We start from the raw sequence: 12,850 nt of genomic DNA on the forward strand, positions 1-12,850 counted from the left end.
TCCCCTCCCTCCCCCTTCCCTCCCTCTCTCCCTCCCTTCCTTCCTTCCTTCCTTCCTCCCTCCCTTCCTGCCTTCCTTTTCTTCTTGATATCTAGTGGTATGAAGGTTTCGCGCAAGATGACAAGGCAAAATGAAGAAGCTATATTTTTTTGTACACCCCAGAAGAGTGAGAAGATGTATGACCATCATTCTTTAGTAAGAATTAAAAAAAAAAAAAGATTCAAAAGTGACTAATGGAGTCTTTGGTGGTATGTATTTTACCACCCTGATATGGAGCAAATTAAAATTTTTATGAGATGTGTAAGTGAGATATTAGTTATATAGTATGGCTTGTTAATTTAGGTACACTTCAGTATTCATGCTCCTTATTTGATTATCAACACAAAAAAATTAAAATTCCTCTCTCAGTTTTGGTTTGTCAATGATGGAACCATCTGAGCCCCTTCGGACGAATAAAAGATGATGTATGCCACTTTTATCCATTCTATACAGAGCAGTTCTCTAAGGATTTTGTTAGAAATAGTTTTCTACTGCTATAAAGAAACAATCTACAAACACTACTATGTGAAAAAGAACAGGAGACCCCAAGTCTGTGATGATCTGTTCCCAAGTCTTAGACCCATCATTTACGTTGAACATGCTTTTTAAGTTCTCAGAGACTCGGTTTTCTAATCTGTAAAATGGGGATAAAATACCTAACTAAGAATGATCATGATGATAATGTCTCATATTTACTAAGGGCTTGCTCTGAAGCAGGTAACCCATAGATAGGTGCAATGTTCGGTCCATGAGGTATACAGAAATGATTTAACTTGCTCTTTCAGACTTAGGTCTAAATGTAGGAAAGCCATGCACGGATCTGGCCCCCCAAACATACAGGCACAGAACAAAGTGAATATGCCTCGCAGGCTGGAGCCTATGAATGCATAAATCAGTATATGGTGTCAATTAAGTTTATTTCAACTCTCCCTCCTTCATGGTGGAAATAATTTTCTCATGTGTGATGCCCTGGCCCAGCCCATGGTGGGAAGGATGCTTCCTTTCCATTCCCCAGTGCCTGGCAGAACCAGGCCTGCCTTCCTCTGTGCTCCCAAAGCACGTAAGTCATGACCCTCATCTCACTGTGTCATAACTACTGGTCTGGGTGTCAGTCTCCCGAGTGAGGCCACAGGGCAGGGCTGCTCTTCTCCATCTGCCAGGCCCACTCTAGATTCTCAACAAATATTTGTTAAATGAATGGATGGATAAGTGAATGAATGCGTGACTAAATGACTTTGTTCCTATTAGCACATGGGATGGAGCGAAATGCTGCTATCACGGCCCCAGTGAATGAAGCTAAGAAGGACTTGCTGTGCTCTGGTGGGGGCAGAGGAAGGCTGGCTTTGTGCCCCCTCTGACTTCCAGGCTGGTGACACAAGGCAGGAAGAGCGCTCCACTCTGCAATGTGCAGCATGTTCTGGTCACGCGTCTTCATGGGGGAAAACGTCTTTAACAAAGGCCCCAAACATATCACCATACTCACCCTCCTTGAGCAATTTTTCTCTTAATTTCTGCTCCAGTCTGCTTTGATGATCTTCTAATTCTAGTTCTCGGGCCCTGGGGATGAGAGAATGTTCCAACTTTGTAAATACTGGAGATCTGTGTAGAAATATTGACTAACAAACCCATTGACTGTAGCGACTGCATTCTTTTTTCCTTATTAAAACTGGGGTCTTGGGGGCTTCCCTGGTGGCGCAGTGGTTGAGGGTCCGCCTGCCGATGCAGGGGACATGGGTTTGTGCCCCGGTCCGGGAAGATCCCACATGCCGCTGAGCGGCTGGGCCCGTGAGCCATGGCCGCTGGGCCTGCGCGTCCGGAGCCTGTGCTCCGCAAGGGGGAGGCCACAACAGTGAGAGGCCCACGTAACGCAAAAAAAAAACAAAAAACAAAAAAAAACACTGGGGTCTTGGAATATCTCAAAACTGAAAGTTTTGCTGCTGCTACTGCTGCTGAGATATGCTGAACTCAAGAGATGATGGGGAGTTGTAATGTGCTCTCAGCAAGCTTTTGGAAGGCCACCCAGGACTGGATCGTGAAGAAATGACTAGAACAGTAGAAGCAATGACAATCTGAAACTCTCCTCTCTTTTAGGGGCAACGTGACTTCAAGTATCACCTCTAACAACTCCCAGATCTCTGACTGTGGTAAACAAGAAAACAAGGAGGAAAGAGGAGTGAGACATTCTGTCCAGGTGGAGGCAGAATACTCAGACAACTACCCATCTGGTTGTAAGTGATGTGGGAAGAAGAATCAGCGATGTTTTGGAGGAGTCAAGCTGGAGTGCTGGGGACTCAGTGTGTCCACCGACAGAACAGCAAAGTCAAGAAGTTGAAGTTAGCTTTCGGTGAACTTCATGACCTTTCCATGGCTGGGGATAGCCCATGTACGTCAGAGTATGTGTGTAAGCTTCCCACAAGCTGGGCCATGTGGTAATGTGGAGGTTCTGCAAACCTTTGGGAGTGCAGGTCTGGCGTTCTCAGGAGAAATGAGGACCACAAATGGATGAGGCAGGGGTCAGAGGTGATAGGTGAAGCCACGTAATCTCTAAAAGGGAGGCTACAGAGCAGCGGTTCCCAAACTTTTGGGCACCAGGGACCAGTTTCGTGGAAGACAAGTTTTCCACGGATGGGAGTGGGGGCTGGGGGAGGGGGGGAAGGTTCAGGCTGTAATGCGAGCGATGGGGAGCGGTGGGGAGTGATGGGGAGCGATAGGGAGCGGTGGGGAGCGATGGGGAGCAGTGGGGAGCAATGGGGAGTGATGGGGAATGATGGCAGATGAAGCTTCGCTCGCTCGCCCACTGTTCACCTCTGCTGTGCAGTGCAGCCCGGTTCCTAACAGGCCATGGACCAGTACCGATCCACAGCCCGGGGGTTGGGGACCCCTGCTATAGAGGAAAAAAAGGTTTGAAGACAGGACCTTGGGAACTCCTACATTTAGAAGCCAAACAAAAGAGGTAGAGCCAGGGAAGAAGCGAGCAAAAGGTTGGAAGGGTAAACAAGAAATGCAGCATCACAGAAGCCAAGAGAGGAAAGTTTCAGGAGAGAAGAGAGAGATCAAGGGTGTCCAATGCTACAGAGACACTGAAGAGGGTGAGCGCTGAGTCTAGGTCCCTGGGTTTGACGTGGAGTGGGGGGGGCCTTCCCTTGCAGCCCCACCTGCAGGCTGCATGTGTATCTGCTATAGCTTTGGGTCACTTACTATACCCTGTTGTCGCTGTCATTTCTACTACTTCTACTATTACGTGGGCCAAGGTCCATGCTTTGTTCAATACTCTCCCTTTTGTTATTGACACTCAACTTCCCTTGGCCCACTCTGGTAGCCAGTGGAAACGCACCACTCAGATCTTCCTTTAAGAGAGAACTCTGGAAGGAGTGTAGTGTGTAGTGAGCTGACTGCTGTAGCAGAATCCACTTCACTGTTGTGCTGAGGCCACACTGTCCCTGAGCAGCTCCAGCCAGTGAGCGAGCACAGTGGCGGTGCTAGAGCTGGGCCATTTCTGCCCCACTTCGGACTCCTCGGATGGGCAGTCTTTGCTCTGGGGCTCCCTTCGCCTGGCTCAGGGCTGCACTGCGGTCTGAGGTTCCTCCTGCCAATTCTCATTCCCTCCCCTCTCCTTTTACAGATGTCAGGACTGCATGGGGTCTGAAGACTTCCCTCTCACTCCCACTCCCTTTCTCCTTTCTCCCAATACATCTCTTGTACTTCTAATTCTGTTTTGGCACCTGCTTTCCCAAGGGACCCAAAATGACACACCAGTGTAAGACGTTTCTCCTAGTTCAGCCAGGTCTTTCTCCAAACTAAAACCTATCCTTTACCAGAGCTCCCACCTGCCTTTGTCTAGCTCACACGTCCGAGTTCTCCTCCTTGGCCTCTGTTGGAGGAGAAAGTTCCCTCTGACAGTGTACTAAGGAGGGAAGCCACAGTCACTGAGCAGTCACCACCCACCTGACCTTTGCCGGCAGGGCCTGTGCCCTGACTGCTCCTCCTACAAACCTCCATGGAGCGCTTGCTATGTTTTCTCATTCCTCTCATGCTGTGTGCTTGCGTGTCTGTCTCCCCTGAAACCATGAGACCCTCGAAGATAGGGACTGTGGCCTGATTCATCTCTACTTCCACAGTACCCAGCACATTTCCTAGCACATGGAATGTGCTTGATACTTTTTTGTCAATGAACTTTATAATTCACACCTGGACCAAAGGCAGACGATACAGTTGTATAAAAAGGGCTTTGTAGTCAGGCGGAGATGGACAAATTACTTAGTTGTTTTGAGTCTCGGCATGTACATCAATTTAAAAAAATAGTAATAATAAAAGTAATTGCTACAGATGAGCCCTTCTTCCCCATTCCTGGCATTTCCTTCATGTCAGTGGAGCTCAAGGAGTATAATTCCTGGCTTCTTCTCTCCACTTTCACGCTTATGCTCACTCTCACCCCAGGGGAGGTGAATTTGGGAAGAACAGACTAGGGGAACTCAGCTCACATCCTTTCTCCCTGGGGATCAGCCTGCCTGCAGCAAACATGTGTTCTCTGTTACTCTGAGCCTTGCTATGGGTCTAGGGCAAGATTTCTCAATCTTGACACTATTGACATTTTGGGCTGGGTAATTCTTTGTTGGTGAGGGAAGCGGGGTGCCCTGTGCATTGTAGAATGTTCAGTAGCACCCTTGGCCTCTCCGCACTAGATATCACTAGCACCTCCCAGTTGCGATAGACAAAAATGTCTTCAGACATTGCCAAATATCCCTGGAAGGAGGAAGTGAAATGGAAATTGCCCCCAGGTGAGACCCACTGGTCTAGGGTAAAAGCCTTACCCCTAAGAAGCAAGTGATTCACTACCTTTTGTGACTAGGTAGATGAGTGTGTCTAATTCTGCGGTTGGGTAGTATAGTAAGTTGCATGGTGAACTCCCAAAAGATATGTCCACATCCTAACCCCTGGAACCTTAGAAAGTGACCTTATTTGAAAAAGGGTCTTTGTGGATGTAATTAAGTTAAGAACCTTGAGATAAGAATATTCTGGATTATGCCAGTGGGCTCAAGTGTCCTTACAAGAGACAGAAGAGAAGACATGGACACACAGAGAAAGAAGGCTGCATGAAGACAGAGGGAGAGATTGGAATGATGCAGTCACAAGCCAAGGGTTGCCTGGAGGCACCTGAAGCTGGAAGAGGCAAGGAAGAATTCTCCCCCAGAGGCCGCGAAGGGGGCATGGCCTTCCTAACACCTCGATTTCAGACTGTCTTCCAGAACTGAGAGAGAATACATTTCTCTTATTGTAAGCCACCCCGTTTGTGATAATATATTAGTCCAGCCCTAGGAAATGAATAGAGTTAGCAAGCCCACTTGGGCTCTCATATTTAGTCGAGCTAGCCGTAATCAGTAATAAACACTTTATTTTGATATTCTGGGTCAACTATTGACCCAATTGTCTTATTTCTCACCCGGCTCAGAACCCAGGCAGAGAAGAGGAAAATAATTTTATTAGACCCCTTCAAAGACTCCCAAAATTAACTCTCAGGGTTGGGGTGGAAATGAAATAAGACAGCGTAAGTGAAAGCACCCAGTACAACTTGTGGTGATTAGTCGGTTTATATTAAATGTTACTTCCTTTCCCTCCAGAATGGTGACAGGTAGAATGACCTTCAACATTTTCAGAGTACGGTAAGATCCATCTCTACTTTCTGATCTCCCAGCCAGACTGCAACCTCTCATTCAGAGGACAGCCAGACCGATCTCCACCTTCAATCCATTAGAGCCACAAGGAAGTGGTCAGGCGATTTCAGCAAGCCCTTCCTATGATTCACACACAGAAGCCAGACACATGCTTCCCCACTGCAGGTGTGTGACTGCAAGTGGGTCCCCCCTGGTGCGGGGGACAGGGATGGATTGAAAGTGTCTTATCCAAATGCCCTCCAGCTCCAGACCCATTACCTGAAATCATTTTAGCCATAGGACTCCACAGCAGAGAACAGACAATTGAAGATTCTCTGCACTAATGCCAGCATGATATGCAAGACATCAAATGTCAATTTGTCTCAATCACAATTCTGTATGCACAAGAAGAAAAAATCCTGAGACTTCAACCTAGGAGGGTGGGCCACCCCACTCCCGCCCCCTTTGCTTTTAGGCCTCACTGTTATCTGTGTTGCCTTACTTACATGATCAGTAACTCCGACTCATATCGCATTAATTTATTCTTCTCCAGAACCAGCTTAAACCACTCCTGCAAAAGCTGTGCTTCATCCTGTGTGCCTGAATCTGCTTAAGAAATCAACGGCAAATGGGTTAGATTGGCATTTATCTTCCCATGATCAAACTGCTTTGGAGCTACTTTAGGGGGCCATGTTTGTAGCAAAAAGGGCTCTGCAGTCGCATCCCCCCGACGGCTTGTTGATGCCTCGAGATCATGGACATGACAAATAAAACCCACCTGTGCATGCTCTGGGGGAGGTCCTCCTGGACATTTAGGGCATGAATACTTCAGCTCCATGAGCCATATACCCTTGACAAGGGGCTGCCACTAATGATCCCTCTCCTACCTATCTGTATGTCCTCCATAAAACTTCTATACAGGGCTTCCCTGGTGGCGCAGTGGTTGAGAATCTGCCTGCCAGTGCAGGGGACACGGGTTCGATCCCTGGCCCAGGAAGATCCCACATGCCACGGAGTAGCTAAGCCCGTGAGCCACAACTACTGAGCCTATGAGCCACAGCTACTGAAGGCCATGCAGCACCTAGAGCCCATTCTCCACAACAAGAGAAGCCACCACAATGAGAAGCCCGCGAACCTCAACGAAGAATAGCCTCCGCTCACTGCAACCAGAGAAAGCCCACGCGCAGCAACGAAGACTCAATGCAGCCAGAAACAATAAATAAATAAAATAAAATAATTTATTTAAAGAAAAAAAAACTTCTATACATTTGTGCATCACATCCTCCATCAAAGAAAACCCTAGTAACCCTGATGGTTACTATCCCCTTCTCTTCTTCTGAATCAAATGCCTACTGAGTGTCCAGGTAGGGTGTGGCTCCCTTTATGGGGCAGGGAAGCTCACACTTCATTTAGTCACAGAGGAGTAGTAATTGGCATTTTGAATTTTTGCACAAAGCCAAATGATGGGGGAGAAAAAGGTATTAGCTTTGAATCTCATAGGGAAAAAGTTATATCCGTTCACTCTTATAACTTAGATTATGACCTTTCTTCCTTTATTAAACAGAAGAATAACCATGAGAAAACTGACCCTGCTTTTAGATATTCAGTGTTAGATGCTAAATGTTTAGATAATAAAATGCTAAAATCTGGGCATGTTTGAGAAGCAGCAACATGGGGTGGCTTTCTAGTATTTCACCCTGAAATGGGAACACAGGCTGTGTTGCAAAGCTCATGGCCATTCTCGAAGGATTTATCCTGAAGGGTCCCATAGGTGGAGAGGGAAACAGGGCAGACAGAAGATGTGACCTTGGGCCAGTAGTTTAACCTCTCAGAACCTCTGCTTCTTCATGGGGTAAACTGAACAAGAAGACACACAAGTAATAGAATAATAATAATGAGTTGCTGTTTATAATTCAGGGTTACGTGCCAGTCAATGGGCTAAGTACCTTATATGCAACTCCTCACAACAAACTCACCAGTAGGTTCTCTTATTATCAAGTGGTTTCTTCAACCACTTGATGGCTGAAGAAACAGAGGTTTAAAAGATTAGAATAACTTGCCCAAGCTCACATTTAGTAAGTAGCAGGGCTAGGGCTTGAGTTCAAGGAAGCCTTATCCTAAGCCCATACTCTTCACTGCTTGTATACCCCTCCCCTGTCCTCATCCCTCCCTCCCTCCCTTAGGCCTGTAAGGTAAATAATGCCCCTAGCACATTGCCTTGCACACAGCAAAGTCATCTATAAAAGTGAGTACCCTTTCTCCCTGTCTCCTTGAACACCCTTTTATTGATATGGAAACTGGGGTCCAGAGCACTTGATATGAAATGTCACAAATTATATATTTAGTTAATGTGCAAACTGATGCTACAATGCAGAACTTCTGATGAATTCATTCATCCATTCATCCATCCATTCAATAACACCTATTTATGGAACAGATGTCAGGTATTGCCTTTGGTACTGGGGATACAGTGATAGATAATGCCACCTATCACAAGAATTTTGGAGATAGTAAGGCATAGTTCCTGCTGAAAAGGTTACTGTTAGATAATCTTTTGGATCAGATGGACCAAAAAGCTAAAATAAAGTAGAATATTAGAAAACTGTCACAACAACAAAGCAGCAAAAATGACTGGGAATACAGAGAAGGGAGGCTTTTCCTGGTCAGGGTGTGAGGGTGGGCTTTCCCGGAGGAGGTGATGTTTCAACTGGGACGTTGAAGAATGGATAACACTTTGAGAGGAAATAATGAGGGTGGGGGAGGATATTCCAAGAAGAGGGAACAATATGATCAAAGACTAGGGGATAGGATAGAAGATGGTGGAGACAGAGATCAGGAAGGGCTAAGGGGACATGGAGGGGAGGATGATGAGACCTTGGAGGGTATGAAAATCTACATATAATAGAGGCCCCTTAGCCATGCTAAGGCTCTTGTACTTAATGCTGTAGATACAAAGGGACACTGAAGGTGGCTGAGTAGGAGAATGATACCTGGAGTTTCATGCAGGAAGGATTAAAAGGGGGAGAGAAATAAATAAGATGTTACAGAGCACCAAGTTGAGCTTCCTGTGCTTTCTAGTTTGTCCCCACTAGCTATCTATTTTACGAATGGTAGTGTATGTATGTCCATCCTAATTTCCCAGTTTGTCCCACCCTCCCCTTCCCCCCGTGTCCACATGTCCATTCTCTACCGTCTACGCCTCTATTCCTGCCCTGAAAATAGGTTCATCTGTACCATTTTTCTAAATTCCGCATATGTGTGTTAATATACAATATTTGTTTTTCTCTTTCTGGCTTACTTCACTCTGTATGACAGACTCTAGGTCCATCCACATCTCTACAAATGACCCAGTTTCATTCCTTTTTATGGCTGAGTAACATTCCATTGTATATATTTACTACATCTTCTTCATCCATTCATCTGTTGTTGGACATTTAGGTTGTTTCCATGTCCTGGCTATTGTAAATAGTGCTGCAATGAATATTGGGGTATGTGTATCCTTTTGAATTATGGTTTTCTCAGTGTATATGCCCAGTAGTGGTATTGCTGGGTCATATGTTAGTTCTATTTTTAGTTTTTTAAGGAACCTCCATACTGTTCTCCATGGTGGCTGTATCAATTTACATTCCCACCAACAGTGCGAAAAGGTTCCCTTTTCTCCATACCCTCTCCAGCATTTATTGTGTGTAGATTTTTTTGATGATGGCCATTCTGACTGGTGTGAGCTGATACCTCATTGTAGGTTTGATTTGCATTTCTCTAATGATTAGTGATGTTGAGCAGCTTTTCACATGCCTCTTGGCCATCTGTACATCTTCTTTGGAGAAATGTCTATTTAGGTCTTCTGCCCATTTTTAAATTGGGTTGTTTGTTTTTTTAATATTGAACTCCATGAGCCATTTGTATATTTTGGAGACTAGTTCTTTGTCTGTTGTTTCGTTTGCAAATATTTTCTCCCATTCTGAAGGTTGTCTTTTCATCTTGTTTATGGTTTCCTTTGCTGTGCAAAGTTTTTTTCATTAGGTCCCATTTGTTCATTTTTGTTTTTATTTTCATTTTTCTAGGAGGTGGGTCAAAAAAGATCCTGCTGTGGTTTATGTCAAAGAATGTTTTTCCTTGTTTTCCTCTAAGAGTTTTATAGTGTCCGGTCTTACATTTAGGTCTTTAATCCATTTTGAGTCTATTTTTGTGTATGGTGTTAGGGAGTGTTCTAATTTCATTCTTTTACATGTAGCTGTCCAGTTTTCCCAGCACCACTTATTGAAGAGGCTGCCTTTTCTCCATTGTAAATTCTTGCCTCCTTATAGATAGCCAGCGGGAATAAGCTATAAAGCACAGGAAGCTCAGCTTGGTGCTCTGTGATGATCTAGATGGGTAGGATGGGGGGGTGGGGTGGGAGGGAGGTCCAAGAGGGAGGGGATATATGTATACATATAGCTGATTCACTTCATTGTACAGCAGAAACTAACACAACATTGTAAAGCAATTCTACTCCAATAAAAAAAAGAAAGAAAGAAGATGTTATTCTTTCTTAGGTTTCTTGAATGAACGACTGGATGGATGAATGGACTAACTTATAAACCTGTTGAGTACCACCATCTTCTGAGCATTGTTTGTGGTGCTGAGGGACAGGGATGAATAAGCACTGGTTCCAGCTGTTCAGGAAACTGGGAGCTTGCAGTCCAGTAGGAAAACCAACACTGCACAGGAAAATAGGACACAATGTGCCCCCTGCCATGCAACACAGGAGGGAAGCAATTCATTTTGTGTGGAGGAAGTGGGGAAACCTCAGAGAGGAGACAGTAGGTGAGCTCAGCTTAAGTGGATGAGTGAGAGGCAGGAGGAGGTGAAGAACAAGGCATTCCAGGGCATAGCTGCTGAATGAAAGAATGAAGTATATAGACTGGAGATCATATATAACATAGAAATTAAGAGCCTATACTTTAAACTCAGGCTTGGGATCAAAATTCCATTCTCTGACCTATCACTGTGTGGGCTTAAGCTCTTAATAGCCTCCCTGAGCCTCAGTCTCCTCATTTGTTATAAAGATGCAGTGGAGGGCTTCCCTGGTGGCGCAGTGGTTGAGTCCACCTGCCGATGCAGGGGACACGGGTTCATACCCTGGTCTGGGAGGATCCCACATGCTGCGGAGCGGCTGGGCCTGTGAGCCATGGCCGCTGAGCCTGCGCGTCCGGAGCCTGTGCTCCGCAACGGGAGAGGCCACAACAGTGAGAGGCCCCCGTACCACAAAAAAAAAAAAAGACAAAAAAAAATGATGCAGTGGGATCGTGCACACAAAGACCTTAGCCCAGCCCTGCCACTTAGTATAAGCTCAATAAATGGTAACAGTCATTATTCAAATCATATACATGATGGGAGAACACTTAGGGGTCATCTCTCCCAGCCATGGAGGCACATAGGAATTCCCTCTACCTCCCTCCCACCCCAAATTCTACTATAATTCTCCAAGGATGGTAGAATTCCCTGCTGTCCAAGAAGCCCACTGCAGGGCTGTGTACTCTTAAGTATTGAAAACTTCTTTCTTTTGATCTTTGATGGGTTGGCTGCAAGCCAGTGAGTCCAGTTGTGCCCTCTCGAGGAAAATAGAGAACAGTAACTCTATATTTTCATGAAAGACATTCAGATATTTGAAGGCAGGTCTCATGATACACCGAAGTGTTCTTATTTCGTCAGTACCTCCAGGTCATTTATCATTTTGTCATAAAAGAGCTACCCACTCTGTTTGCCCTCTAATTTCCCAGGACACATCTTAAGGAGAGTTCAGAATCAAACAACCCAGGGCGGAGAGACACCCTTGCACCTTCACCCTGTGCCCTGGGATTGCAGAAGTCCTTTTAGCAGCAGTGTCTTCACCTGGCTCTTCCTAACTTGCAGTCGAATCTGGTCTTTCCACAGCAGGGGTGGTGAAGTCTGATGACTTTATGTCCTACTTGTGCAACTGATCTTTTCCTAGACCTAATTCAAGACTTTATGTGTGTCTTGTTAATGATCATCTTGTTTATTTTGTTCCATCAAGGGGAAATCTTTGGGATATTTTCTCCATCTGACACATTTCTCCTAGATTTGGGATTTCTGTGGAGTCGATAAAAAAAGGGCATCCTATACCTTTACGCTATATTGAAAAACAAAACATCAGATAGGACTAGACCAAGAACAGTCATCTAGCCCATTAGAGACCTTTGGGTGAGACTGTTCTATAAACTGTAAATGCATGGCACCCAACTGGTACCATCCAGTCCACATTTCTGTATTTTGTCCACTAGGCGCTTAGAAGAAACTTTAATAACAAAATAATTTCACAAAGCCTGCTTTGTCCATTGGCATGACAAACCTCACACCACCACCCAGAAAAGGAAATGACATTTGTTTTCCAAAGCTTCTAAGTAAACACCAGTGATTCCTTAGTAATCTCTAAATTTCTTTTTCAATATTCACAATTTCTTTAACAATCCTTTCTAGAATTTTGACAAGGATCAGGACTCATGTTTCTTTCCCACATGAAAGTAGAAAATGTGCTCATCACTAGTTTTTTGGTCCAGGAATTCTTCCTGAGTCTTCAAAGACTGAGGTATATCTGCAACTTATTTCAACACCAGGGGGTTAACTCAGTCAATCAACAAATTCTGATTTAGTAAGGCCACATCAAAGACACTACTCTCTGTATGTACGTATCATCTTTCACCCGGGCTTAGAAACCTGAATTCATTGCTCTCCCATTTTTCTCACCTATCCAGATTCAATTTCCTCATCTAGATAGTTGCTTAACATTTCTAGATTGAGGACCATTTTCCTTGATTAAGAAAACAAAAGCGGAGAGTAGAAAACCCTGCCTCTCCCCAATCATGTAACATTATACCATCTGCTTCAGTGCTGGGTCTATCCTTGCCTTGTTTTTAATCCAAAAGAAACAGCACTGTTTTGCTGTCTTTAGAGTATTTTTTGTTGTTGCCTTTCAGATTCAGCCTCTTTGCTACATCATACCTACAGGTTCAAGCCAGACTTTTATCCTGCCTTGCATGTCCCTTCTTCAATCTTTCTTGTGTGTCCTTCTAAAATCTGGTCCCTCAGAGAGTTCCCTGTGCAGCCTCATTGATTTGTATTGACGCTGTACTCCACAAACACAGGTTGAACTGAATCAA

At 44.9% G+C, this 12,850-nt stretch overlaps 1 protein-coding gene across 7 annotated transcripts in view; it reads right to left on the bottom strand.

Moving 5' to 3' along the window:
* MICAL2 (microtubule associated monooxygenase, calponin and LIM domain containing 2) overlaps nt 1-12,850 on the bottom strand; it is a 219,578-nt gene that overhangs the window by 2,558 nt on the left and 204,170 nt on the right. For 5 of the 7 annotated variants that reach the window (XM_024757127.1, XM_024757122.1, XM_024757124.1 and 2 more), the window contains 2 exons: nt 6,197-6,299; nt 1,523-1,596 (listed from right to left, as the gene is read on the bottom strand). In XM_024757127.1, the coding sequence (XP_024612895.1) occupies nt 1,523-1,596; nt 6,197-6,299 (177 nt within the window). Of the gene's footprint in view, nt 1-1,522; nt 1,597-5,969; nt 6,086-6,196; nt 6,300-12,850 lie in introns of those variants that run through there. The other 2 variants (XR_003004813.1, XM_024757126.1) reach the window with 2 other exon arrangements.

Source organism: Neophocaena asiaeorientalis, unplaced genomic scaffold (genome assembly GCF_003031525.2).
Source record: "Neophocaena asiaeorientalis asiaeorientalis breed wild unplaced genomic scaffold, Neophocaena_asiaeorientalis_V1.1 scaffold504, whole genome shotgun sequence".
NCBI classification, from domain to species: Eukaryota; Metazoa; Chordata; class Mammalia; order Artiodactyla; family Phocoenidae; genus Neophocaena; species Neophocaena asiaeorientalis.